This window comes from Toxotes jaculatrix, chromosome 13 (genome assembly GCF_017976425.1).
Source record: "Toxotes jaculatrix isolate fToxJac2 chromosome 13, fToxJac2.pri, whole genome shotgun sequence".
Lineage (NCBI taxonomy): Eukaryota > Metazoa > Chordata > Actinopteri > Toxotidae > Toxotes > Toxotes jaculatrix.
Window position 1 is genome coordinate 24735243 of NC_054406.1, and position 27625 is coordinate 24762867.

At 45.4% G+C, this 27625-nt stretch overlaps 1 protein-coding gene across 1 annotated transcript; it reads right to left on the bottom strand.

Annotated features, from left to right (window-relative positions):
* Positions 1-27154, bottom strand: LOC121191846 (NACHT, LRR and PYD domains-containing protein 14-like; the record flags this gene model as incomplete). The annotated part of the gene is made up of 8 exons (XM_041053298.1): positions 1-2403; positions 2532-2578; positions 3012-3185; positions 3524-3697; positions 9127-9300; positions 18868-19041; positions 22297-22470; positions 26133-27154. Coding segments are annotated over 8 exons (2481 nt in total), but the record flags the coding sequence as incomplete, so codon positions are not given.
* Between the last annotated feature and the right edge of the window lie 471 nt (positions 27155-27625).

Below are 27625 nucleotides of genomic sequence, written 5' to 3' on the forward strand. Positions count from 1 at the left end.
GAGTTTAACAAATAAACTGCTTTAATACATGAATCTGAAAAGGTGAGTGTGAGTGAAAGAGACAGACTGAACTATCTGTTAAACAGTGAGAGAGTTTCTCTAACACAGTGCTTCTCAATTATTTTCTTACGCGCCCTCTCCATAACACTGCATCCTTATTAACATTAAAGACAACAAAAAAGAAAAAAGAAAGAAATATAGATCAACTTACAACAAAGAACTGTTTTTTAGTCTGTAACAAAAAAGATTTAAAGTGCATCAATTTGCCTGAAATTAAAAAAAAAAAAATCCTTATTTAAACTATAAACATTTTTTGACTGACTGCCATTTGATACTGAAAAATAAAATTAAATAAAATCAATAAATAACAATAAATTCAAATTGATCTGCAACCTTAACTCAGTAGAACAATATATAAAACACTTTAACCTACAAAACAAAAATGAATAAAATAATTTGTGCTGATTTTTTTTATCAAAATGAGGAAGTCAGGATTAATGGCGACATTGAGCACGTTTTGCAGTGCACAGCTTTTCGAAGAGGGGTTTGCATGACATTGCAATTCTCAATGTTTAGCTGGGACCTGTACTTGGTCTTCAGTGCAGCAACAGCAGAGAAGCCAGTCTCACAAAGATATGATGTTGCAAAAGGAAGAAGAATGCCCATAGCCTTCTGTCCTAAGAGCGGATACTGCCTCTCTACATTCAGGTAGAATTCACTCAGTGTCTGTGATGTGAACCTCAGTCTCAATGTGGTGCCTTGAGGCCAGTGCTTCTCTATGTATAACACAGTGTGTCCACTCAGCATTAGGTGAGGCCTTTTTGATGAGTGCCCAGAGTCCTTTTCTCATCCCTGCCATGGTCTGTGCACCATCACTGCAAACACCAATGCAGTTCTCCCACTTTAGCCCATTCTCAGTCAGGAAGCAGTCCAGCATTTTGAATAGCTATTCAGCTGTGGCTCTGTCTCTGACATATTAAAATAGTAGATCCTCACACAGGGAGATTGTCATGTCAAAATGTACATAAGCAGTAAACAGTCTTTGTTCCTGTCAGTTGCTTCATAGAATTGTAAGGCAAAAGGTTTGTCTTTGAGTTTATCTACCAGCTGTTCTTGGCAACAGTGTCATTGGACAGAGGGATAGTTTTTATTTTCGCAGCACTTGCGTCGTCCAGCATAACAGAGACCACGTCTAATGCTGCAGGCAGTATCAGCTCCTCTGCTATGGTGTAGGGTTTTTTTCACTGAGCAATTTGGTACGCCATCTTATATGATGCTAACAGTGCTCGCTGGTTTACTGAATTAGCATTCACAAAGCGGGATGATTGTTGGCAATATTCGGCACGTTTTCGCTGAAAAAACTCAAGCGGGCAATCAGCGTGACTGGGGTGTAATGTCTTTAAGTGACGCCTTAATTTATTTGGCTTCATGCTGTCTGCTGCCAACATTTTAAGACACAAATACACCGGTCTTTCCTCGTCTCCCACCGTATTCACAGTGAAGCCAAGCGCTACATACGCTTCGTCATATTTCCTCGTCTTAGCTTTCAGGTGACTTTCGTTTGTCTCATTACCTCTGTCTCTCTCCGCATTTCTTTTCATCCCTTTTTCCATGGTGTCTCTTGAGGGTTTGTTCACTGCACTTCATATCGCCTACAGCATAGCTTTTATACTCCCTGTGCACACTCTGACAATGAGAGCACCACTGCCACCTTCTGTAGTGGATGTGCAATTACACTTTATTCTAGTACCCAAAAAAAGAAAGCATGTTCCCCAGGGTCACACGCGCCCCCCCGGCATCGCACCGCGCCCCACTATTTTCAAGGACAGCTCTAACAGGAGGAGACTCTCCCTGCTACACTCTACAGAGACACTGAGGAACCAGACTCCCAGAAACTAAACCCAGGATACAGAGGTTCAGTGAATGTGGTGTTGAAGGTGTAGATGTTGATGAGTGAGTCAGAGGAGACTCTGTAGAAGGACAGAGAGCCAGCAGGACAGTCCACATATACTGCTACTCTGTCAGAGACAGAGGAAGATGATGAAAAGGAGGAGGAGAAAGAGAGACGTGTCTTTCTGTTATTGTGCCAAAAAGAGTAACGACCATCAGAGCAGCTCAGACTCCAGGACTGATCGTTCTCTCCAAAAACAGAGTTTTCTGTGTCTCCTTTACTTTTGATTCCTCTGTAACTCACTGATATATCAACCCTTCCTCTCCACTCGACCTCCCAGTAACAGCGACCAGTCAGACCATTACTACACAGCAGCTGAGGCCACTGGTCAAATCTGTCTGGATGATCAGGATATGACTGATCCTCCTCCACATGTGTCACCTTCCTGTTGTTGTCAGACAGTTTGAGGTTTCTGTTTACTGTGTTTGTGTCGATGGTGAGTTCACAGAAATCTGATGGAGAGAAGAAGACACAACACAGCTGCAGTTATTGATCTATCACCTGATCATTGATTGACACTTTGAAGATGGCTGAATGTGAGCTCCTTTGTTTTCAGGAATCATATGAAAACCACACTTACACTTCCTCAGACCTGATCTCAACCATTGGACTCCACCAGGCTCCACCCTGAAAGGAGGAGGGGGGTCAGACCAGCACGTTCTCTTTCAGCATGCAAACATGGACATTACATGGCTCTCATACACAGATGCTTTGATTATTCTGCTCATTCAGCAACTAGACAAAGGACCTGGAGTCCTTATCTTGGTGACATGGAGGAAAGAGAACTGATTTCATTTCCTCCTTGGTTTGAGACACTGGCAGATGAATGTCTCTGAGCAGTGTAGATGGTCTTATTATTGTTGGGATGTAATTATTAGTGTGTCAGCACTGAACATGTATCTAAAGTCTTTGGGGTTGTTGTGGTGAAAGCACTCTGAGTGCTCAAAGTGCTGTTGGTTCACTTCTGTAGAGATCTGTCATCAGCTGTGACACACTAAATGTTTCCAGCTCTTCCTCCTCTATCACACACTGTCTGTGGCTGCAGCAGGTCTCTCCATACCTGAGGGTGTCAAGTCTCCAGTGTGGATCCTCCAGTCCAGCAGACAGCAGCTTCACTCCTGAGTCTCCTGGATGATTGTAGCTCAGGTCCAGCTCTCTCACATGGGAGGGGTTGGAGCTCAGAGCTGAGGCCAGAGAAGCACATCCTTCCTCTGTGATCAGACATCCTGACAGCCTGCAGACACAAACAACATCACACAGCAACCGAACCCTCTGTCAACACCTGCTGGTCTGTTTTGTTGTTCTTTATTGTTCATATTTTTGTTCTCGGTTCTGGTCCATTTTGGTCCAGATTCAATGTATTTAAGGCAAATTCCTTGAACAGTATCTGTAGGATTTTTAAAAAATCAATAACTGAAGAAAAAACAAGAGAAATAATAATTGTCTGAGTCTAGAAAGTTCTGCTGAACTCAACAGAACTCAAATTTACGTTGTACAATCCTACACAAGTTGGCTGTTTTTCCACTGATCAGATATGAGCAAATCTAGCTAAACAGGTTGATGGATCCTGACCTGAGGGTCTCCAGGGTACAGTGTGGACTCTTCAGTCCAGCGGACAGAAACTTCACTCCTGGATCCTGCAGGTCATTGTTACTCAGGTCCAGGTGTCTCAGACTAGAGGACTGGGAGCTGAGAACTGAGGACAGAGCTTCACAGCTTCTCTCTGAGAGGTTACAGCTGCTCAGTCTGAAGAGGTTACAATGAAGAAAAAGTCAAATAACATTTGTGTTGAAAGGACAATCAAAGGAACAAAACTCTGTTTGCTCTGCAGCTCACAGCAAACTAACAGACCTGCATTTGAAAACTGGGCCAAACATCAAACACAGATTTGTTCAGTGAAGCAGAAATATCAGTTCTTTATCCACCTGCTAACCAATGAGGAGTTTCTACATTGATGATCATCTTTAAAATTAAATATGATACAAGCAGTAATAAACAGACATGTACAGTCAAGGCCATACGTATTTGGACAGTTAGACATGTTTTGTTCTTTGGGGTCTCAGCACATTCACTTTAAAATAATAATAATGGATACTACAGTCAATACCTGCAAAGGATTTTACACTAAATATTAAATCTTCATGTGTATTTGTCCAGTTACTTTTGAACCACTAAAGGGGCTGAATCTCCCACACAGTTCTTTCTATACTGACGTCAACCTGCTCAAATTAAAGCTGAGACTTGGCTCTTTAATGTAAGATCCATTATTTTAATTCAGATTCAATGTGCTGAAGCTCAGAGCCTGAAGAACAGTAACTGTCCAAATACTTCAGGTCTTGACTGTAACTGTGTTAATGTTGGTACCTGATTTGATTTAGTTTGAATCCTCTGATTAAATTGTTTAGTAGTTGTAAGTACAGGGCAGCTGTGTCTCAGCAGGTAGAGAGGTTTGTCCATTAATCACAGCTCTCCTCCTGTCAACATCTCACCTCACACATGCAATCTCCGGACACAAACATGGATGGCAAAAGAAAATAATAATAATAAAAGAACGAGGACCAGAGCAAAAACAGTGACTTTGGTCCTCTTAGTGCAGTTAAGGTAAGGAGTAAAAGAGAGAACTAATAAATAAAAAAAACTAACAAGAGCTATGAAAGAAGAAAAAGCTCAATGGTAAGCAGGAGATGCTGTAACTTGCGGCCACTCATGGGCAGCGCAAGCTTCTCTAATTTCTTCATCTAAACCATCAACCTGTCTTTTAGACCTGATCCCCACCAGGCCCTTCAAGGAATTTTACCCCTACTCAGCACCTCTCTACTGGGTGATAAATTCCTCCTTACTAACAGGCCATGTACCACAGTCCTGTAAAGTAGATGTAATTAAACCGCTTCTTAAAAAGCCTACTCTTGATGCAGGTGTTTTAGCCAACTACAGGCTTATATCTAACGTTCCCTTTCTCTCTAAGATCCTTGAGAAAGCAGTTGCCAATCAGCTGTGTGACTTTCTACACAACAATAATTTATCTGAGGATTTTCAGTGAGGATTGAGAGTGAATCATAGCACAGAGACAGCATTAGTGAAAGTTACAAATGACCATCAGAGAAAGGACTAGTCTATGTGCTTGTCTTATTAGATCTTAGTGCTGCATTTGATACCATTGACCATCACATCCTACTGCAGAGACTGGAACATTTAATTGGCATCAAAGGACCCACACTAAGCTGGTTTAGGTCTTACCCTATCAGATCGATTTCAGTTTGTACATGTCAACAATGTGTCCTCCATGTACACAAAAGTTAGGCATGGAGTTCCACAAGGTTCAGTGCTTGGACCAATTCTTTTTACTTTATATATGCTTCCCTTAGGCAACATTAACAGGAAGCACCCCATAAACTTTCACTGTTATGTGGATGATACCCAGTTGTACTTGTCAGTAAAGCCAGAGGAAATCAATGCGTTAACTAAACTTCAGACATGTCTTAAGGGAGTAAAAATCTGGATGACTAGTAATTTTCTGCTTTTGAACTCAAAGTCTGACTGATGATATTGCTCTGGCCTCCAGCGCCACTGTAAAGTTACTTTCGATGAAGACTTGTCCTTTAACTCCCACATCAAGAAACTTCAAGGGCTGTTTTTTCACCTTTGTAATATTACAAAAATCAGGCACATCCTGTCTCATGATGCAGAAAAAGTATGTGTTTGTTACTTTTAGGCTGGACTATTGCAATTCCTTATTATCAGGCTGCCCCAACAAGTCTCTAAAGACTCTCCAGCTGATTCAAAATGCTGCAGCATGAGTACTGACAGGAACCAGGAAACCAGATCACATTACTCCTATTGGAGTATTGGCTTCTCAGCATTGGCTCCCCTGTAAAATCCAGAATTCAAAATTCTGCTCCTTACCTACAAAGCCCTCAATGGTCACACACCATCTTATTTCAAGGAGCCCATAGTACCTTACCTCCTGCCCCCCTCCCCTCCTTCTTTCTCTCTCTCTCTTTCTTGCAACCCAACTGCTCGAGGCAGACGGCTGCCCACAATGAGTCGGGCTCTGCTCAAGGTTTCTACCTGCTAAAAGGGTTTTGTCTTGCCACCGCCACCAATTGCTCTTGGGGGAAATGTTGGGTCTGTAGATAATATTCTACAGTACAGAGACCTGCTATAGACCTGCTATACAGTACCAGTCAAAAGTTTGGACACATCTTCTCATTCAGTGGTTTTTCTTTATTACTTTCTACATTGTAGATTCATACTGAAGACATCAAAACTATAAAGGAACATATGGAATTATGTAGTTAACAACAAAGTTAAATCAACCAGAATATGTTTTATATTTTAGATTCATTGAAGCAGCCACCTTTTGCTCTGATGACATCGTTGCACATTCTTGGCATTCTCTCAGTCAGTGTGTTTGAGACCATCAGTTGTAGGGTTGGTACACAGTTAACAGCCCTATTTGACTACTGTTATAATCCAGGTTGGAAGATGTGAGGGTGCTTTGCTGGTGACACTGTTAGTGATTTATTCAAAATTCAAGGCATACTTAACTAGCATGGCTACCACAGCATTCTGCAGTGACATGCTATCCCATCTGGTTAGTGCTTAGTTGGACCATCATTTGTTTTTCAACAGAACAATGACCCCAAACACACCTCCAGGCTATACAGTTGGAGACAAAAGTATTGGCACCCCTGTCAGTTTGACATGTTTTGCATAAAGCAAGGGTTTAATGCAATTTTTTTATTGAAGAAAACTAAATGAACATTTCAAAACAATGATGTGATCAACAAACAACAAGAAATTATTTTGCAGTCTGACAGAAATTTTACAAAAATGTAATTGGTCGGTGACAAAAGTATTGGCACCTTTTATATTTTGTTAACAAGACTGAATCATGCAGACAGGTGTAAAAGGGTTGTTAAGTGTTGACACACCTGTCGGTAGTTGTTAGATGGCTTTATTCAGAGATAAAAAGGGGGACAGCCAAGTTTTATTCAACTTGCACTTGCCCACTAGCCAAGCATCATGGTGAAGTCTAAAGAAGTCAGTTTGCAAGTTAGAAAGTGCATTGTAACTGACCACCAGAAAGGGAACAGCTACAAGAAAATTGCAGAAAAGTTTGAAATGCCTAAGTCAACAGTGAGAGGAATTATCAAGAAGTTCAACCTGACTGCTACAGTTGAAAACAGGCCTAGATGTGGACATCCAAGAAAGATTGAGAACAGAAGTGCTAGAAAAGTTGTGCGAGAGGTCAGAAAGAACCATGGTCTTACAGCCAAGGATATCAGGAAAAACTTGGAAACATCTGGAACATTTGTACACACAAGAACTGTACAGAGAACACTAAGCAGAAATGGGTACAGAGGATGTCGATCCATCAAAAAGCCTTGCCTGAGAGCTGTCCACAAGAAGATGCGACTGGAGTATGCTAAGAAGTATGTAAGTGAATCTGACAGCTTCTTCTCAAAAGTACTGTGGTCAGATGAGTCAAAAATAGAGTTTTTCCGAATTAACAGCCCTCGCTATGTTTGGACACAGCCAGGACAAGCCTTGGACGAAAAGCATCTGGTGCCTACTGTAAAGTACAATGGCGGTTCCATCATGGTTTGGGCATGCTTCAGTGGTGCAGGCACAGGGACTCTTCACATCATAGAAGGAATGATGGATGCCACCATGTATCAAGAAATATTTTGTGATCTAATGCTCCCATCAGCAAGGCAGCTACTGGGTCGACGTTTCTACTTTAAGCATGACAACGATCCAAAGCACACAGCAAAATCAACAACAGAATTTTTGAAGGAAAAGAAGATTTCTGTTCTACAGTGGCCATCCCAGTGCCCAGATCTCGACCCAATTGAGATGTTATGGGCAGATCTGAAAGTTGCAGTTGCTTCAAGAAAGCCTTCCAGTCTGACTGAACTGAAGACCATCTGCCAGCAAGAATGGACCAAAATATCTGTGCAGAGGTGTCAGCAGTTGATATCAAGCTACAAGAACAGATTACAAGCAGTTGTAAAGGCCAAAGGCGGACATACAAAGCACTAACTGCTAAGTGCCAATACTTTTGTCATCAACCAATTACGTTTTTGTAAAATTTCTGTCAGACTGCAAAATAATTTCTTGTTATTTGTTGATCACATCATTGTTTTGAAATGTTCATTGAGTTTGCTTCAATAAAAAATTGCATTAAGCCCTTGATTTATGCAAAACATGTCAAACTGACAGGGGTGCCAATACCTTTGTCTCCAACTGTATAAGGGCCAAGAAGAAGAGTGATGAAGCGCTGCGTCAGATGACCTGGCCTCCACAATCACCTGACCTAAACCCAGTTGAGATGGATGGAATGAGTTGGACTGCAGAGTGAAGGCAAACAGCCAAAAAGTGCTCAGCGCCTCGGGAAACTCCTTCAAGACTGTTGGAAAACCATTCCAGGTGACTACCTCATGAAGTTGATTGAGAGAATGCCAAGGATGTGCAAAGCTGTCAAAGGTGGCCACTTGGCAGAATCTAAAATATGTCTTCCGGTTGGTTTAACACTTTTTTGCCATGTCTTCATCTACCGCTTATCTGGGTCGAGGCCCAGGTCATGGGGGCAACTCCCACCCAGTCCACAATGCACCGAAGTCCTACAGCACCTCCCACAGGTGGTGAGTCCGTGGGAGGTGGTGCCGTCCGGAGTGCGGCTCAAACCCACGACCCCAACCAGGCGGAACACTTTTTTGTTAACTACTACATAATTCCATATGTGTTCCTTCCTAGTTTTGATGTCTTCAGTATGAATCTACAATGTAGAAAATAATAAAAATAAAGAAAAAAACACTGAATGAGAAGGTGTGTCCAAACTTTGACTGGTATTGTATATGGGAAGTGGTTTGAGATAACTTCTGTTATGATTCGATGTAATATAAATAAACTTGAACTGAACTGAAATTAACACTGACATTTAATCATATAAACCTCATTATAACAAAGCATAAGTGATCTTGTGTATATCAGCCAAAATTCATAATGTGAGCTCAAAAGAATATGAAACTGGAAAAAAAACAAAATAGGCTGAAAAACTCAAAGATTTTATAAACTGTTAAAATCATTAGATATGGGCCTCTCTAAAGTCAGCACTCATGGACTCAAGAAATATCTGCAGTCATTCCAAACAAACTGGAACTTGATCTGACCTGAGAGTCTCCAGGGTACAGTGTGGACTCTTCAGTCCAGCAGACAGAAGCTTCACCCCTGAATCCTGCAGCTTGTTGTTACTCAGGTCCAGGTCCCTCAGACGAGAGCACTGGGAGCTGAGAACTGAGGACAGAACTTCACAGCTTCTCTCTGAGAGGTTACAGCTGCTCAGTCTGAAGAGGAAACAATGAAGGAAAAGTCAACATTTGTGTTGAAAGGACATTCAAAGGAACAAAACTTTCAGTTTGCTCATGTCTCAACAAGTTGGAGACATGACAGTTAAATATGACACAATCAGTAATAAACAGATATGTACAGTCAAGGCCGTAAGTATTTGGACAGTTAGATATGTTATATTCATTGGGCTCTAAGCACATTAAAATATAATAATGGATACTACAGTGAATGACTGCAACGGATTTTGCAACCATTTACCAGTTTCTAGGTTTAGTCTGTTAAATTTGAGTCTTGATTTTTGAGTCTGAGGATTTTGAAGCTTAAGCTGTCTGTCACTGCTGTGTTCAGTTACCATGGCTACAGATGTTTACTTGTTGACTCACACACTGACCATGTGACTTTGCTCTGCAGTTAAAAAACAGACTCACTCTCCTCCGTAAATCCACTTCTCATTATAAACTCTGAACCGCTCCTTCAGCGTAAATTGGACATCCTAAGCCAGCACGGAATCCTAGCGGAGACTACGCCGGCAGTCATCCAAGGTAGGAGAAGGTGAAAGCGCTGCGAGCGTAAACAAAAGAGGGGGAAGAGAGCCGGGACACACGCTAGGCTAAAGGCTAACCCCATCAGACCAGCAGTGCCATCGCTCCTTCTCTCCAACGTTCGCTCCCTTGACAACAAGCTAGACGAGCTTCGTTTGCTGAGGACAACCCGCAGGGAGTGGAGAGACTGTTGTGTGCTTGCGTTCATGGAGACGTGGCTCCAGGACAACGTTCCAGACGCGGCCATACAGCTGGAGGGGACGACACTGTTCCGGGCGGACAGAGACACGGCGAGCTCTGGTAAGAGCTGAGGTGGAGGCCTGTGCATCTACATCAACAGAGACTGGTGTATCAATGCCACGTTAGCCACCAAACACTGCTCTCAGTTGGCTCAGTTCCTCATCGTGAAATGCCGGCCATTCTATCTGCCGAGGGAATTCACCAACATGATCGTAGCGGTTGTTTACATTCCCCCCGGCGCTAACGCTAATGCTAACGCTAACGATGCACTCGGAGGGCTGCATGACGCCATCAGTGAGCTGTTGACAAAACACCTGGACAGCTTCGTAGTGATCGCAGGGGATTTCAATCACACCAACTTAGAGACTGTGCTCTCCAAGTTCAAACAATGTGTGGACTTTAAAACCAGAGGAGAGAACATGTTGGACTTGGTGTACACGAACTCTCCCGACGCATATAGAGCAACCCCTCGACCCCCCATTGGTTGCTCTGATCACATTTCTGTCATGCTGGTACCGGTATACAAACCGTTCCTGAAGCGCAGCAGGTCAGAGATAAAACACAGGCGGATCTGGCCATAGGGTGCAGCCTCTGCACTTCAGGACTGCTTCAGGAACACGGACTGGGAGGTCTTCAAGATCGCAGCCTCCCAGGGAGACTGCGTAGACATCGGGGAATATGCAGAGGTGGTAACCTGCAACATTGCGAAGTGTACAGAGGATGTCATGGTAGCCAAGACCTTCAGGGCACGTGGCAACCAGAAACCGTGGATGACAACTGAGGTGGGGCGGGGGACAAGTCTGGACTCTGCTCTGCCAGGACTGCACTATCCAAGGGGATCAAGGCTGCGAAACGCACATACGCAGAGAAAATCCAACGACACCTCTGTGACACAGGTAACACCAGACGAATGTGGCAGGGAGTCCAGGAGCTGACAGATTACAAGCCCAGACAGAGGGTCGAGGACGACGACGCCTCCCTTCCTGACAGGCTCAACAACTTCTTTGCACGCTTTGAGGAACCAAACCCGACAACCAGAGGGAGGGCTGACCCTCTACCAATTGTTGGGCCAGCTGATCCTGGATCCTGAAGAGGGTCAACCCACGGAAAGCAGCGGGCCCAGACAACATCCCGGGACGTGTGCTGAGGGACTGCGCTGGTGAGCTGGCCGAGGTCCTGACTGACATCTTTAACATCTCGCTCAGTCAAGCCACCGTTCCTACATGCTTTAAAACATCCACCATGGTACCAGTGGCAAAGAAACCAGTTGTCTCGTGCCTGAATGACTACCGCCCTGTCTCACTAACACCGATTGTGATGAGGTGCTTTGAACGACTCGTCAAACCACACATCACAGCCAGCCTCCCTGCATCATTCGACCCCCTCCAGTTTGCATACCATCCCAACCGTTCCACAGAGGATGCAATATCCACCACCCTGCACTCAGTCGTCACTCATTTGGACCACAAAAACACCTACGCCAGAATCCTGTACATTGATTTCAGCTCAGCGTTTAACACCATCATCCCACAGACACTAGTAGAGAAACTCCTCCTACTTGGCCTGAACACCGCCACATGTCTCTGGATCCAGGACTTCCTGACCGAGAAACCACAGTCTGTTCGGGTTGGAAAAAACATGTTAGGGCTGAGTTCCTTAATCAGGCCTGGACCCAAAAGCAGACAGGCGAGGGGAAATGGGTGTCAAAAGGTTTATTATTAGCCGTTCAGTTCAGTTAATGCAAGAGATCAAGTGGAATATGCAGGGCGGTGAAGGGATTCCTGGGCGGCGTGGCAGAGCAAGCTGGAGCAGCGAGAATCGTGGTGAGGGTATCCGGCCGGTGGAACTGGGAACATGAGAGAGCACACAGGTTAGAGGGGATCCGGAAAGCAGAGTTCAAAAGGTAAGTAAATTCCAAGATACGCTCACGAGGAGTAAAGCACAGTCTAGTCACCGAGGAACATGACGAAACGAACTGGCGAGGAAGAGCTGGAATGCTGAGCCTCTTATACTTTCCTGCGAAGACTGATTGCACTCAGGTGTGTCCAATCAGCCCGAGCAGGAGGCAGGAGTGGGGAGGAACCGCCCAGGAATCCTGGAACTAAAAAACACACCAAACCACACCCACACACACACATAGAGAACAAAAGGAGAAAACAGAAAAGAAGGAAAAAAAAACACAAACCCCAGGGCAGCAGAGCTGCCACATAACAGTACCCCCCCCTCAACGACCGCCTCCAGGCGGTCCAGCAGGCTTGTCAGGGTGAGCCGTATGAAAGTCCTTAATGAGCTGAGGGTCCAGGATGAGGGACCTGGACACCCAGGAGCGCTCCTCGGGGCCATAACCTTCCCAGTCCACCAAGTACTGCAGACCCCGACCCCGGCGGCGGACGTCTAGCAACGGACTGAAAAGGCGGGCCAATCATCCACCACTCGGGCGGGAGGTGGGGGAACGGTCGGGGGGCTGAGAGGGCTGGTGGAGAGTGGTTTAAGCAGGGAGACATGGAATGTGGGGTGAATGCGAAGGGACTGAGGCAGTTTCAAACGGACAGCAACAGGGTTAATGATACTTTCTACCTCAAAAGGGCCAATGAACCTAGGAGCCAGTTTTTTGGAGACCACCTTTAAAGGAATGTCTTTAGTAGACAGCCACACCTTTTGTCCGGGGATGTACTCAGGGGCTGGATTCCTGTGTCGGTCAGCCTGACGTTTGTTGATGGCGCTGGTTCGAAGCAGTGCTTTGCGAGCATCCCTCCAAACACGTCTGCAGCGATGCATGTGTGCCTGGACAGAAGGAACAGCGAGGTCTTTTTCATCCTCAGGGAAGAGAGGTGGCTGATAGCCCAGGGAGCACTCGAATGGGGATAAACCAGTTGCCGATGACACCAAAGTGTTGTGCGCATATTCAATCCAGGGAAGTTGCGTTGACCAGGTGGAGGGGTTGTGGGAGGAGAGGCAGCGGAGAGCGGCTTCCAACTCCTGGTTAGTCCTTTCAGTTTGTCCGTTGGACTGGGGATGGAAACCAGAGGAAAGGCTGACAGTGGCACCTAGGGAAGTACAGAAAGCTTTCCAGACTTGTGAAGTGAATTGTGGACCTCGGTCAGAAACTATGTCAGAAGGAATGCCATGGAGTCTGAATATTTGTGAAACCAGGGTGTCAGCAGTTTCACGGGCGGAGGGGAGTTTAGGTAGGGGAATGAAGTGGGCAGATTTGGAAAAGCGATCGACAACAGTGAAGATGGTGGTATAGCCGTTGGAGGGAGGTAATCCTGTTACAAAGTCTATGGCGATGTGAGACCATGGGCGATGAGGGACAGAAAGGGGTAGTAGTTCTCCAGCAGGGGGCCGATGGGAGGGCTTGTTTCTGGAACAGTTGGTGCATGCGGCAATGTAGTCCCGGGTGTCTGTTTCCAGAGTAGGCCACCAGAAATGGCTGCGAAGGAGAGAGAGAGTCCTTTTGATCCCGGGGTGACAAAACAGCTTGGAGTCATGCCCCCACTGGAGGACAGAGGAGCGTACAGACTGGGGAACATAATGCTTGCCGGGGGGACCAGTGCCAGGATCAGGTTCATCCACCAGAGCAGAACGCAACTCAGTTTCAAATGGCCATGTCAAGGCTCCTATCACGCAGGAAGTCGGCAAAATGGACTCGGGAGTGGATGGACTGGGATCTGTGTCAAATTGGCGGGACAGAGCGTCAGGTTTGACATTTTTTGAGCCTGGGCGATAAGTGATAGTGAATCTGAAGCGACCAAAGAACAGCGCCCACCGGGCCTGTCGAGAGTTTAACCTCTTAGCCGACTGCAGGTACGCTAAATTCTTATGGTCTGTCCACACCACAAAAGGTAGCTCAGCCCCCTCCAACCAGTGTCGCCACTCCTCCAAAGCCAACTTCACTGCCAGGAGTTCTCTGTTGCCTACATCATAGTTGCGTTCTGCCGGGGAGAGGCGACGGGAGAAGAAGGCACAGGGATGCAGTTTCTGGTCGGTGGAGGACCTTTGGGAGAGGACGGCCCCCACGCCCACATTGGAGGCGTCCACTTCCACAATGAACTGGAGAGCATGGTCAGGTTGGGTTAAGATTGGTGCGGAGGTGAACCGCCTCTTGAGCTGGGTGAACGCCTGCTCAGCCTCGGATGTCCACTGAAAAGGGATAGATGTGGAAGTGAGACTGGTTAATGGGGCAGCAATAGTGCTGTAGTTACGAATGAATCGGCGGTAGAAATTGGCAAACCCCAAGAAGCGCTGAAGTTGTTTTCTGTCAGCAGGAGTAGGCCAATCTACCACCGCTTGAACTTTGCTGGGGTCTGCTTGAACCTGGCCCTGCTTGATGATGAAGCCCAGGAATGAAACGGTGTCTGCATGGAACTCACACTTCTCCGCTTTTATGTAGAGACGGTTCTCCAGGAGTCTCTGCAGGACCAGGCGGACGTGTTCACGGTGCTCGAGGGGATCTTTGGAAAAGATTAGAATATCGTCCAGGTAGACAAAGACAAAACGGTTCAGGAAGTCCCTTAATACATCGTTTACTAGGCCTTGAAAAATGGCTGGAGCATTGGTAAGCCCGAATGGCATGACTAGATATTCAAAATGGCCGAGAGGGGTGTTGAATGCTGTCTTCCATTCATCCCCCTCTCGGATTCTTACCAGGTGGTAGGCGTTGCGAAGATCTAGTTTAGTGAAGATGGTGGAGCCGTGCAGACACTCGAAGGCTGAGGAGATGAGGGGTAGCGGGTACTTATTTTTGACGGTGATGTTGTTGAGCTCCTTGTAATCGATGCAGGGTCTGAGAGTTTTATCCTTCTTTTCCACAAAGAAGAATCCGGCTCCCAGGGGAGAGGAGGATGGACGGATTAAACCAGTTTGGAGAGAGTCTTGGATGTAACTCTCCATAGCCTCCCGCTCTGGCTTCGACATATTGTATAGGCGGCCGGAGGGGAGGGTGGAGCCAGGGATCAGGTCTATGGCACAGTCATAAGGTCTGTGAGGTGGAAGAGAGAAAGCCTTACTCTTGCTGAACACCTCCCCGAGGTCATGATACTCGGGGGGCACGGAGGATAGGTCTGGCGGATCTGAGGTTGCAGGTGAGAGGAGCTTCCCTGGGGGCGGTAAAGCAGAGCGTAAGCAGAACTTATGACAGTGGAGAGACCAATTTATTATCTTACCAGCTGCCCAGTCTATGTGAGGGTTGTGTGTTTTGAGCCATGGGTGTCCCAGGACCAGAGGGGTTTGGGGTGCGGTGAAAACCAGAAAACAGATCTTTTCATGGTGGTTTCCAGAGAGTACTAGGTGAAGCGGTTCTGTCTGGTGTGTGATCTTAGCCAGGTATTTGCCATTTAAGGCGCAGACGGGAATGGATCCAGGGAGAGGCTCCACCTTAATGCCTGCTTGACGAATGAACTCTGAGTCTAGGAAGTTCTGTTCAGCCCCCGAATCGACCAGAGCCCAGAGGGGAAGGGGGTGATGGAGCTGCAGGGAAGCTGGGAGCAGTAGTCTAGGGAGATTTTGGGGAAAAGAGGCAGATTGGCCCACCAGACTCCCTATTTGTACTGGTAGGCTGCTGAGTTTGGGCGAATAGGACAGGAGGAAATGAGGTGACCTGCTTTGCCACAGTAAAGGCACTCACCAGCCCGGATGCGATGCTGGCGTTCCTCAGGAGTTAACCGGGTACGACCCAGCTGCATGGGTTCCTCAGCAGGTATGACAGGTGGCTGAGCAGAGGAAGTGGTGAAGGATGGAGAAGTGCCCGACCCAGATTTGTGGTGCTCCGGCGTGGGGTGGAGCCGTAATGGCGGCCTGGTGGTGCGTTCACGTTTCCTCTCTCTTTGTCTGGAATCTAAGCGGATGGTTAGTGTGACAAGATCGTTAAACGATACTGGCTCGTCCCTAGCTGCCAGGTCGTCTTTTAGCTGCTCACATAAGCCGTTGATGTAGCCGGCTCGGAGCGCCGCCTCGTTCCAGCCAGCTTCTGCTGCCAGAGTGCGGAACTCGATTGCGTAATCGGCGGCGAATCGGGAACCCTGCCGGAGATTAAGGAGTCTTTTGGAGGCGTTAGCAGGAGCATTAGGAAGAGCAAAAACCAGTTTGAATTCTGACAGGAAATGTGAGTATGAATACCTGCTCGCCCCCGCCTCACCCAGAAAGGATTCTGCCCACGCCAGTGCTCTACCTCGGAGAAGACCGGTGAAGTAAGCGATCCGGCTCATATCCGAGTAATAAGTGTTCGGCTGCATGTCAAAAAACTGGCGACATTGAAGCAGGAAGCCTTTACTCTTGTCAGGATCTCCATGAAACAACTCGGGTGTGGGAACTGGCACATCCACCTGAGCAGGGTTGGTGGGTGCGGGAACCGTGCCGCCGGTTGCCGAGGGCGGTGATGAGGAAGCGATCCGCTCGGCGAGGGAGCTCAGGATGTGGCTGATCTGAGTCACCTGTTGTCCGAGGGCATGTTGCTGTTCTTGAAGGTCCTGGAGTATCTGGTGATGGCGGCCAATGAGTACTCCCTGGGAGGAGACCGCCTGCGGGAGTTTCTCCGCGTCTGCTGGGTCCATGTTCTGGCCAGTTCGTTCTGTTAGGGCTGAGTTCCTTAATCAGGCCTCTCTCTCTCAAAAGCAGACAGGCGAGGGGAAATGGGTGTCAAAAGGTTTATTATTAGCCGTTCAGTTCAGTTAATGCAAGAGATCAAGTGGAATATGCAGGGCGGTGAAGGGATTCCTGGGCGGCGTGGCAGAGCAAGCTGGAGCAGCGAGAATCGTGGTGAGGGTATCCGGCCGGTGGAACTGGGAACATGAGAGAGCACACAGGTTAGAGGGGATCCGGAAAGCAGAGTTCAAAAGGTAAGTAAATTCCAAGATACGCTCACGAGGAGTAAAGCACAGTCTAGTCACCGAGGAACATGACGAAACGAACTGGCGAGGAAGAGCTGGAATGCTGAGCCTCTTATACTTTCCTGCGAAGACTGATTGCACTCAGGTGTGTCCAATCAGCCCGAGCAGGAGGCAGGAGTGGGGAGGAACCGCCCAGGAATCCTGGAACTAAAAAACACACCAAACCACACCCACACACACACATAGAGAACAAAAGGAGAAAACAGAAAAGAAGGAAAAAAAAACACAAACCCCAGGGCAGCAGAGCTGCCACATAACAAAACATCTCCAAACCTATAACGCTGAGCACTGGTTCTCCCCAAGGGTGTGTACTCAGTCCACTACTGTTTACACTGCTGACACACGAGTGTGCAGCTAGAAATGAGGGGAACCTGATCACAAAGTTTGCAGATGACACCACAGTGGTGGGACTCATCAGGGCAAACGATGAATCAATGTGCAGGGAGGAAGTAGATCACCTGGTGGACTGGTGCAGACTGAATGACCTGGTGCTGAATGTGGATAAGACCAAGGAAATGATTATTGATTTCCGGCGGACTCAGCCTGAGCACGCTCCCCTCAGCATCAGGGACCACCCCGTGGAGAGAGTAGAGAACATCAGATTCCTAGGAGTGCAGATCTCACAGGACCTGTGCTGGAAGACAAACACCTCAGTGATAACAAAGCGGGCCCAGCAGAGACTGCACTTCCTGAGGAGGCTGAAAAAAGCCACTCTCCCCACCTGCATCCTCAGGACCTTTTACAGAGGCGTGGTGGAGAACGTCCTGACATACTGCATGTCCACTTGGTACTCCAGCTGCAGTATGGCGGACAGGAAAGCCTTACAGAGAAGAGTCAGGGGGGCAGATAAGATTATTGGTGTTTCTCTCCCCTCTGTCCAAGATCTCTTCCAGAGCCGCTGCAGGAGCAGGGCCCTGGGCATAGTTAAGGACTCCTCACACCCCCTCCACGGATTTTTTGAACAGCTACCTTCGGGCAAAAGATACCGGAGCATAAAAGGCAGACCCTCCAGACTCATCAACAGCTTGTGGTACAGCTGAATCACCACCAAAGACAGCTTAAATGGGTGTTTTACCTGGCGCTGGTCACTCTTACGCACAGCACTGGCACTTTATTGACAGTTGCTGCTATGGACATCACAATTTTTTTGCACAATGGGAGTCTTGCAATATGTTCGGGGGGGGAGGGGGATTTGAGTGGATTTGAGTGTGTTTGAGTGTGTTTATTTTCTTTCCTTCTCTAGTACTTATTTAGTATTTATTATTACTATTTTATCTTTCTATGTTGACCTTCACTCTCCTGGTCCCAGGAAACGCTGTCTCATTTTGTCCGCACTGCAGTTGTTGGTACAGCAAAGTGACAGCTTGATAGCATTAGCATTAGCATTAGCACAGCTACCTGTCCTCTCCACGTGGGGGGGGGCAAATTGCTCCTGGATGTTTTTTTTTTTTTTCAGAAGTCAGGACTTGTAGCAGACGGAACTAATGTTTTGACGTAAGAGCACCCCAGTCAGATTTTATGGATGTACAACAAATGTTGTATTCGTTGCCATGGTGGAACTTATTCGGCAAACTTTGGACAGTGGAGAAGTATCTCACTGGGGCAAAAAGGAAAACATACGATGTTTCCGAAACAACACAAACTCAGACTATGTAAACGATGATTCACCACCAAAATCCAAGATGAGAAAATATGACGATGCGTATCTCAGTCCTGTATTCACGGTGGATGTGGTAGGAGACCACATATGTGAAGCTGGATTAAAACAAAATAGAAAAACTCATGAGATTGAATGAACTGAGAAAATCATTAGATATGGGCCTCTCTAAAGTCAGCATTGATGCACTCAAGAAATATCTGCAGTCATTTCAAACAAACTGGAACTTGATCTGACCTGAGAATCTCCAGGTTACACTGTGGACTTTTCAGTCCAGCAGACAGAAGCTTCACCCCTGAATCCTGCAGCTTGTTGTTACTCAGGTCCAGGTCCCTCAGACTAGAGGACTGGGAGCTGAGAACTGAGGACAGAGCTTCACAGCTTCTCTCTGAGAGGTTACAGCTGCTCAGTCTGAAGAGGAAACAATGAAGAAAAAGTCAAATAACATTTGTGCTGAAAGGACAATGAAAGGAACAAAACTCTCAGTTTGCTCTGCAGCTCACAGCAAACTAACAGACCTGCATTTGAAAACTGGGCCAAACATCAAACGCAGACTTGTTCAGTGAAGCAGAAATAGCAGCTCTTTATCCAAGTGCTAACCAATGAGGAGTTTCTACATTGATGATGATCTTTTGTTTTATTCTCAACAAGTTGGAGACATGACAGTTAAATATGACACAATCAATAAGTATTTTTCAATTCAATTCAATTTTATTTTATTTATATCTTCCACAATCACAATTGTCTCAAAACGCTTTACAGAGACCCAGAGTCTGACCCCAGAGCAAGCAAGAAAGAAAAAAAGAAAAAACTCCTTTTTAACAGGAAGAAACCTTGAGCAGAACCTGGCTCATATGGGGGACCCTCCCGCTGGTGGCCGGGCTGGGTGAAAGGAGGAAAAGGAAGGAAGATAGGACAGCTGGGAATGGAGGACAGGGACATGCAGCATATAAAACATGACACAAACAGGGTTGGCAGTGGACAATGTTAGAGGGCCATCATTCAGGTTACAGAACAGTTAGTGGACACTGTGTGCTCAGCAGATTACAGTTATGATAGGAAACAGAGCACAGAAGCAAAACGCTGTGATGATTGTTAATTATATTGAACATAGTAATGTGTTAGAAATGGATCATTGTAGACAATAAACAGCAGCAGGTGGGTGGAGCCAGGACCACAGACAGAGAACATGCAGCCCCGGAGCCAGAGATACCTGCAGAAAGGTACAGAGAAAGAGAGACCAGAGAGAAACAAGCACAGGACTACAGGAGAGAGAGGACACAGAGTTAATGACATGTAATAAAGGCTAATAAATGTGAGAGTGGGTCTGAGGAGAGAAAAAGAGAAGAGGTGTGCAGAGGATCATGGGAAGTCTCCCAGCAGGCCTATAGCAGCATAACTAAGGGATGGTTCAGTTGCCTGAGCCAGCCCTACTATGGGCTTTATCCTTAACTGTAACTATAGAAATAATTGTGACTAACTATAGGTTTAGTCATAATAACTAAAACTGTAACTACAACTAATTATAAGCTTTGTCAAACAAAAAGGTTTTAAACATAATTTTAAAATTAGAATGGATATAACAGGATATGTTCCACATAATATGTGGAACATATTCAGCCTGGCTACAGTGCTGAAAAGAAATCTAGGGTTGTTCTTGTTTTCCTGTATTAATGATGAGTAATAGGCAGTTCTTGCCTTACGAAGGGCTTTTTTATACGTTATGAAGCTGTCTTTCCAGGCTAGGCAGAATTCCTCTAAATTAGTGGATAGCTACTTCCTTTACAGCTTTTCATGACATGCTTTTAACATGGAGCTAGCTTCCTTCTTCCTTCTTTTTCAGAGGGGCAACAGAGTCAAGGGTTGTACGTATTGAAGCAGCAGTACTATTAACTAGATAATCTATATCTGCTGGAGTAAAGTTTAGGTCACTGTCCTCTGTAAAACTGGCACATGGCAACGGAGATAATAAAGATGGAATAACTTCCTTATATTTGGTAACAGCATAATTAGACAAATATCTACAGTAGTTAATTTTTTCCCAGATGCTGTGCAGTTCATTATTGTAAATTCAAATGTTACTAAAGAATGATCAGATAAAACAGGGTTCTGAGGGAATACTGTGAAATATTCAGCTTCTATGCCATAAGTCAGTACAAGATCAAGGGTGTGATTAAAACAGTGAGTTGGTTTGTTAACATTTTTGAAAGAAGCCAATTGAGTCTAATACTGAATAGAATGCAGTCTTAAGGCTATCATTGTCAAAAATAATAATAAAAATTATGTGAATTCAGACAAAAACTCTGAGTAACTCTGAGTTAGCAGCAAGTGGACGATACACCACAGTCAATAGGACTGGTTTTTCTGTCTTCCAGTTTGGATGTGAGAGGCTCAGGTTAAGGCTTTCAAATGTGCTATAACTAGGCTTAGGTCTGGTATTTATTAATAAACTAAAATAAATCTGCTGATCCATTATCAAATCATTTACTAACAGAGATTTAGACAAGAGAGATCTAATGTTTAATAGCCCACATCTAATTGTGGTGTTTTTAGGTTCAGGCAATTTGATAGTATACATTTTTTGAGGTTTTTATTCATAACACCTCTTTCCTTTTTTGGTTTATACACCTTTTGTTGATGGGGAGCAGACACAGTTTCTCTATAGGATAAAGGGAATTGTTGGAATGGTAGGAATCATGGGAGGGTGAGAAAAGTACGGAGCCCGACATTCTTTTGGCATAGTTACACACTGAATCCACGTTAATTTTAGTGACCTCCGATTGGAGTAATCGGGTGTTATTACGTGAATAACAATGTTACCAAATCTACCTTTATCCTTAGCCAGCATTTTTAAATATGATTCGTCGGCAGCTCTGGCCCCAGGAATGCATTTAATTATGGTTGCTGGAGTCTCTAACTTCACATTGCACAAAATGGAGCTGCCAATAACCAGAGTTTTTTCCTCAGCGGGTTTGTCGCTGATTGAGGAAAATCTGTGTGAAATGTGAAGCGGTTGATGATGAACCATGGGCCGTTGTTTCAAGCTATGTTTCCTTTGGACTGCCACCCAGCCGCCCTGGCTTCCTGGCTGCTCGGGAGCGGCTGTGGAACGGCTAACAGGAGCTACAGTAGGACGGCTAGCTGATGCTACACTAGGCTGGTCCGCACCAACTACAGGGGACTGACCAGCTAGCAAAGTTATGGGGTGGTTTTCTATGGTGCAGAGCCAAGCCTCAAAAATGCTACATTTATTACACATACCACTATCGCTAAAGGAGGCAGAGGAGTAAGTATGTGAATCCCAAATTACAGATGGACTTAATGGAAAACTTTGGAAAATAATCAGCAGCAAAGTCACACAAATACTTATTAACATACAATTTAACACTACTACTACTTATAATAATTACATTAATACATTACAGTAATTAATACATTTTATTTGTTGGTGTCTTTCCAAACACCCAGCGGAACTGAAGGAATAATTCTTATTCTGAGATAAGAAAAAGTCACAATATGGAACAACTATTTCAAATCTCATTCATTTGTTCATTCATTCATTCATTCATTCAAGATGAATGGATTCAAGTTCTGGATGAAGATAAACCAGGTTCAGTTGTGAATTAAAGATATAAGATTTACAGCAGTAACAGACAGTGAACTGACCTCAGAGTTTCCAGTCTACAGTGTGGACTCTCCAGAAAACCACACAGCAGCTTCACTCCTGAATCCTGCAGGTAGTTGTCACTCAGCTCCAGGTGTCTCAGATGGGAGGGGTTGGGCTTCAGAGCTGAGGCCAGAGAAGCACAGCTGATCTCTGACAAACTGCAGGAACTCAATCTGAATAAAGAATAAATCAGGTGGATAAAAATCATTTCTAATCCAATCAGATATGTCCTAATCAATGAGCTTTCACTAACATGAGTAGAGGGACTTTGTCCTTCTCTTATTGTGGATCATCATAATGTCAGCCTTCTACACACATCATCCAAATATCACCACAACATTCATACAACTATTCATGTCAACACAGATTCATAACATGCTGCTGACCTCAGTCAAGTCTGGAATTAGAAGATAAAGATCAAATCAGACATGTTGGACTCAAATCCTTTTAATCATTGAAGTTTTTACATGACCTTCTTCTTCCTGAACTTTGTGTAATTAAACAACATTAAAGGACAAATTCACATTTCTTGACTTCAACCAACAGTCACACGTTGATTTAAAGAGTCTTTGATGGCAGTCATCCTTCCTGTGGTCCACACAGACTGAAGTGGTCTCCTCCTAACACAGCTACACTGTAAGAAATGACTTCATGAGTTCAGCTGTAGCTGAATGAAGCTTCAGCAGACTGACTCAGACAAATGTGTAGAAGAATAATGAATTCTCCCATTGTGCTCTGATATATTTAGACCTCTGTTCTTGGCTGAAGGTGTGTGTTTCCTGATTCTACTCTCATCTACAGCAGGAGAGAAATAGAATAGAATAGGATTCCAATCAAACCTTCCAAGACATAATAAAATAACTTAATACATATAAAGATAAAGATAAAAATATAAAAATATAAAGAAAAAAATATATATAAATAATTAAGGCCTTAAAATCATAATCTAAGACACATAATTGTATAAAAACAGGAAGACACAATAAATATAACCCATGCATAAATTCAAGACCGTTCCTGATTTCTTTTTTTGTGGGCTGAATTAATAGTTCTTATTGCCCAAGGAAAAAATTGTTCTTCAGGTGATTTGTCCTGGCCTTGATGCTTCGTGTACGTTTTCCTGAGGGTAGCAGGCTGAATAGCTGGTGGGCAGGATGGTGAGGGTCTCTGAGGATTCTCTCAGCTCTGGAGAGACAGCGAGAGCTGGAGATCTCCTCAAGGGACGGCAGTGGGCAGCCTATGATTTTCTGCGGTCCTGATGACCCTCTGCAGCTTCTTCTTGTCACCAGCAGAGCAGCTAGAATACCACACAGTGATGCCATACACCAACACTGCCTCGACTGTTGTGTGATAGAAGGACACCAGCAGCTTTTGCACCAGATTGCATTTCCGGAGCAGTCTCAGGAAGTGCAAACACTGCTGGGCCTTCTTTACCAGGGTGTTGGCTGACCAGGAGGGGTCCTCAGAGATGTAGGTCCCCAGGAACTTGAAGGTTCGGACCCTCTCCACCTGGGTACCATTTATATAGAGAGGAGATGGTTCAATCCTCTTCCTCCGGAAATCTATCACCATCTCCTTGGTTTTTGATGTGTTGAGCAACAAGTTATTTCTGTCAAACCATTTAGCCAGTCTCTGTATGTCATCTCTGTAACATGACTTGTCTCCTCCTGAGATAAGCCCAACAACTGTGTCATCCCCAAATTTAATGATGGTGTTTGAGGAGTGAGTGGCTATGCAGTCAAGGGTGTACAGGGTATACAGGAGAGAGGAGTGTGAGTGTGGAGGAACAGTAAGGGCCAAGTCTTGTTTTTTCCGGGCGATCTGTTAAAAAGTCCTTAATCCAGGCACAGGTGGAGGAAGGGAAGTCCAGGGCATGCAATTTGTCTACCCGTATCTGTGGGACTATTGCGTTAAAAGCAGAACTGTAGTCAACAATGAGCATTCTGACATAGCTCCCCGGCTGCTCAAGGTGGGACAGGGCGGTATGGAGGGCAATGCTGATGGCATCGCCTGTTGACCTGTTTGCTCTGTATGCGAACCGATGGTGGTCAAAAGAGAGTGGGAGGAGGCATCAACCCCTCCTGGGGTCAAAAATGTTCCAGTCGGTGCGTGCAAAACAGTCTTGTAGCTCAGCCAGAGCTCCCTGTGGCCAGGTTTTGATGGACTTGGTGGTGGGCCCGGTCTTCCTCCGAAAAGGGGTGTATACAGGAAAGAGCAGCAGTGATGTGTGATCTGATAGTCCCAGATGTGGGAAGTTCTGTATGCTTGCTTTATGTTGGAATAAACACGGTCCAGTATATTGTTCCCTCTGGAGGCACATTGTACATACTGTACAAATTTGGGAAACACAGTTTTTAAGCAAGCCCGATTGAAGTCACTTGCAACAATAAACACTCCTTCGGGATGAGCTCTTTGATGTTTGTTTATAATGTCCTGGAGAGGTGCGAGAGAACTCCTAACATTGGCATCAGGTGGACTATAAACAGCAATAATGATGACAACTGATAGCTCTCTGGGCAGGTAGAATGGCCTGCACATCACGGACATATATTCCAAGTCCGGGGAGCAATAAGAGTTCAGGATCTTACTGTTTGTGCATCAGTGGTTGTGAACGTAGACACACAGACCTCCTCCTCTGCTCTTGCCGGACTTTGCATCTCTGTCGGCACAGTGAACGGAGCGGTCCGCTAGCTATACCGCAGTGTCTGGGATCCACGGACACAGCCACGTCTCTGTCACGACGAGGACACAGCAGTTGCGTACGTAGGAGCTCCTGGCGGCGAGCAGCTCCCTTTCGTCGATCTTGTTCGTAATAGATCTGCCGTTGGTGAGAAACAAGCTTGGGAGCGGTGGTTTGTGTGGTTTCTTTCTTAGCCTAGCTTGAGAAAACACCTGCTTCTGACTTGTGTCTTGCAGCATAAAAGGCAGAACCTCCAGACTCATCAACAGCTTCCTACCACAAGCTGTTAGAGTACTGAACAGCTGAATCACAGACATATCCACTATTACTAACCCAGAGACAGCTTAAATGGGTGTTTTACCTGGCACTGGCCACTTTAATGCTCAGCACTGGCACTTTAACGACAGTCTGCTGCTATGGACATTTACTGACAATCTTGCACAATGGGCATCTTGCAGTATGTTTGGGGAGGTATGTGGAGAGTGGGGGGAAAGGGGTGAGGGTTGGGGTCTTAGGTGGAGGGTCAGGGGGAGGGAGGCTGTTTGCAGGAATTGAGTGTTTGTTTTTTTCTTTAGTATTCACTTAATATTAATTATTACGACTTTTACTTCTTTTAATTTTTTTTTAACTTCACTCTCCTGAACCCAGAAAACACTGTCTCATTTTGTCTGCACTGCAGTTGTATGTACAGCAAAGTGACAATAAAGCCTGATTTGATTTGATTTAACACAAAATATGGAAAGACTTTAAAGGAGCAGTGTGGAGGATTTAGGGGGATCTATTGGCAGAAATGGAAGATAATATTCATGATTATGTTTTCAGTAGAGTTTAATCACCTGAAATGTGAATTTGATTTATCAGGTTTACATGAAAACAAAAAGACTCAAAATAACATGAATAGCTTAACATATGAATGTAGAATGTAACAGTTAATAATAAATAAACAGAAAAACTTACCAGCAATAATCAACCAACTGAAAAATCTATGTTTCACAAACACAACATTGAAAACATCTCCAGAAAAACACACAGCTGACCTAAAAAATTATAAAACTATTATGAGAATAATGAGAATAATTTCATACTGTCTATTTGCAAAAACTAAACTACTAATCTACACTGACTGATAATGTTAAAGATCATGTCTGGACTTACACAGCCTTTCTGCAGTTCCCCACAGCTGGGATCAGTCTCCGTCTTCCCTCCTCTGATGTGTCGTACTTGTCCAGGTCCAACTCATCCAGAACCTCCTCTGACATCTGCAGAACGTAGGCCAGAGCTGAACAGTGGATCTCAGAGAGTCTCTTCTCTGATCTGTTCTCTGACTTCAGGAACTCTTGGATCTCCTGATGTACTGAGTGGTCATTCATCTCCATCAGACAGAGGAAGATGTTGATGCTTCTGTCAGGAGAGATATCATCTGTGTTCATCTCCGTCAGGTTGTCGATGGCTCCCTGGATGATTTCTGGTCTGTTCTCTGTCTGACCCAGAAGGCCTCCTAAGAGTCTCTGGTTGGACTCCAGAGACAGGCCATGAAGGAAGCGAACAAACAGGTCCAGGTGGCCATTTTCACTTTCGATGGATTTCTCCATGGCATCACTCAGGAGGACATCGAGCGATGGGTAGCTACTACTGTTATTTTCAAAACACTTTGAAGGTTTTGAGTCCCAGTGTTTGTAGTCTTGTCCCAGGAAAGTCCTCAGCTGTCTTGTCTTCCTCTCTGTGTAACAGTGGAACATGTAGACTGCAGCCAGAAACTCCTGAATGCTCAGATGAACAAAGCAGTAGACTGTTTTCTGGAAGATCACACTCTCTCTTTTAAAGATCTCTGTACAAACTCCTGAGTAAACCAAGGCATCAAGACCACAGTGCTCCAGGTCTTCTTGGTAGAACATGATGTTTCTTTTCTCCAGATGTTCAAACGCCAGCCTCCCCAGCTTCAGAAGAACTTCCCTGTCAGCCTTCGTCAGCTCCTGTGAACTTGTCTCATGTCCCTCATCATACTTCCTCTTTGTCTGAACCAGCAGGAAGTGTGAGTACAGGTCAGTCAGGGTCTTGGGGAGCTCTCCTCTCTGCTCTGTGGTCAACATGTGCTCCAGAACTGTAGCAGAGATCCAGCAGAAGACTGGGATCTGACACATGATGTGGAGGCTCCTGGATGTCTTGATGTGTGAGATGATTCTTCTGGACAGCTCTTCATCACTGAATCTCCTCCTGAAGTACTCCTCCTTCTGGGCGTCAGTGAAGCCTCGTACTTCTGTTACCCTGTCAACACATGCAGGAGGGATCTGATTGGCTGCCGCAGGTCGGGAAGTTATCCAGACCAGAGCCGAGGGAAGCAGATTCCCCTGGATGAGGTTTGTCAGCAGCACGTTGACAGATGACTTCTGTGAGACATCAGACACAACCTCCCTGTTGCTGAAATCCAGTGAAAGTCTGCTTTCATCCAGGCCGTCAAAGATGAACAACACTTTACAGACAGCGAGCTTCTCTGCTGTGAGCTTCTTTAATGTTGGATGGAAAACGTGGAGCAGCATGAGAAGACTGTACTGCTCATCTCTGATCAGGTTCAGCTCCCTGAACGAAAGCAGAACCAGCAGACTGACGTCTTGGTTTTCAGAGCCCTCTGCCCAGTCCAGAGTGAACTT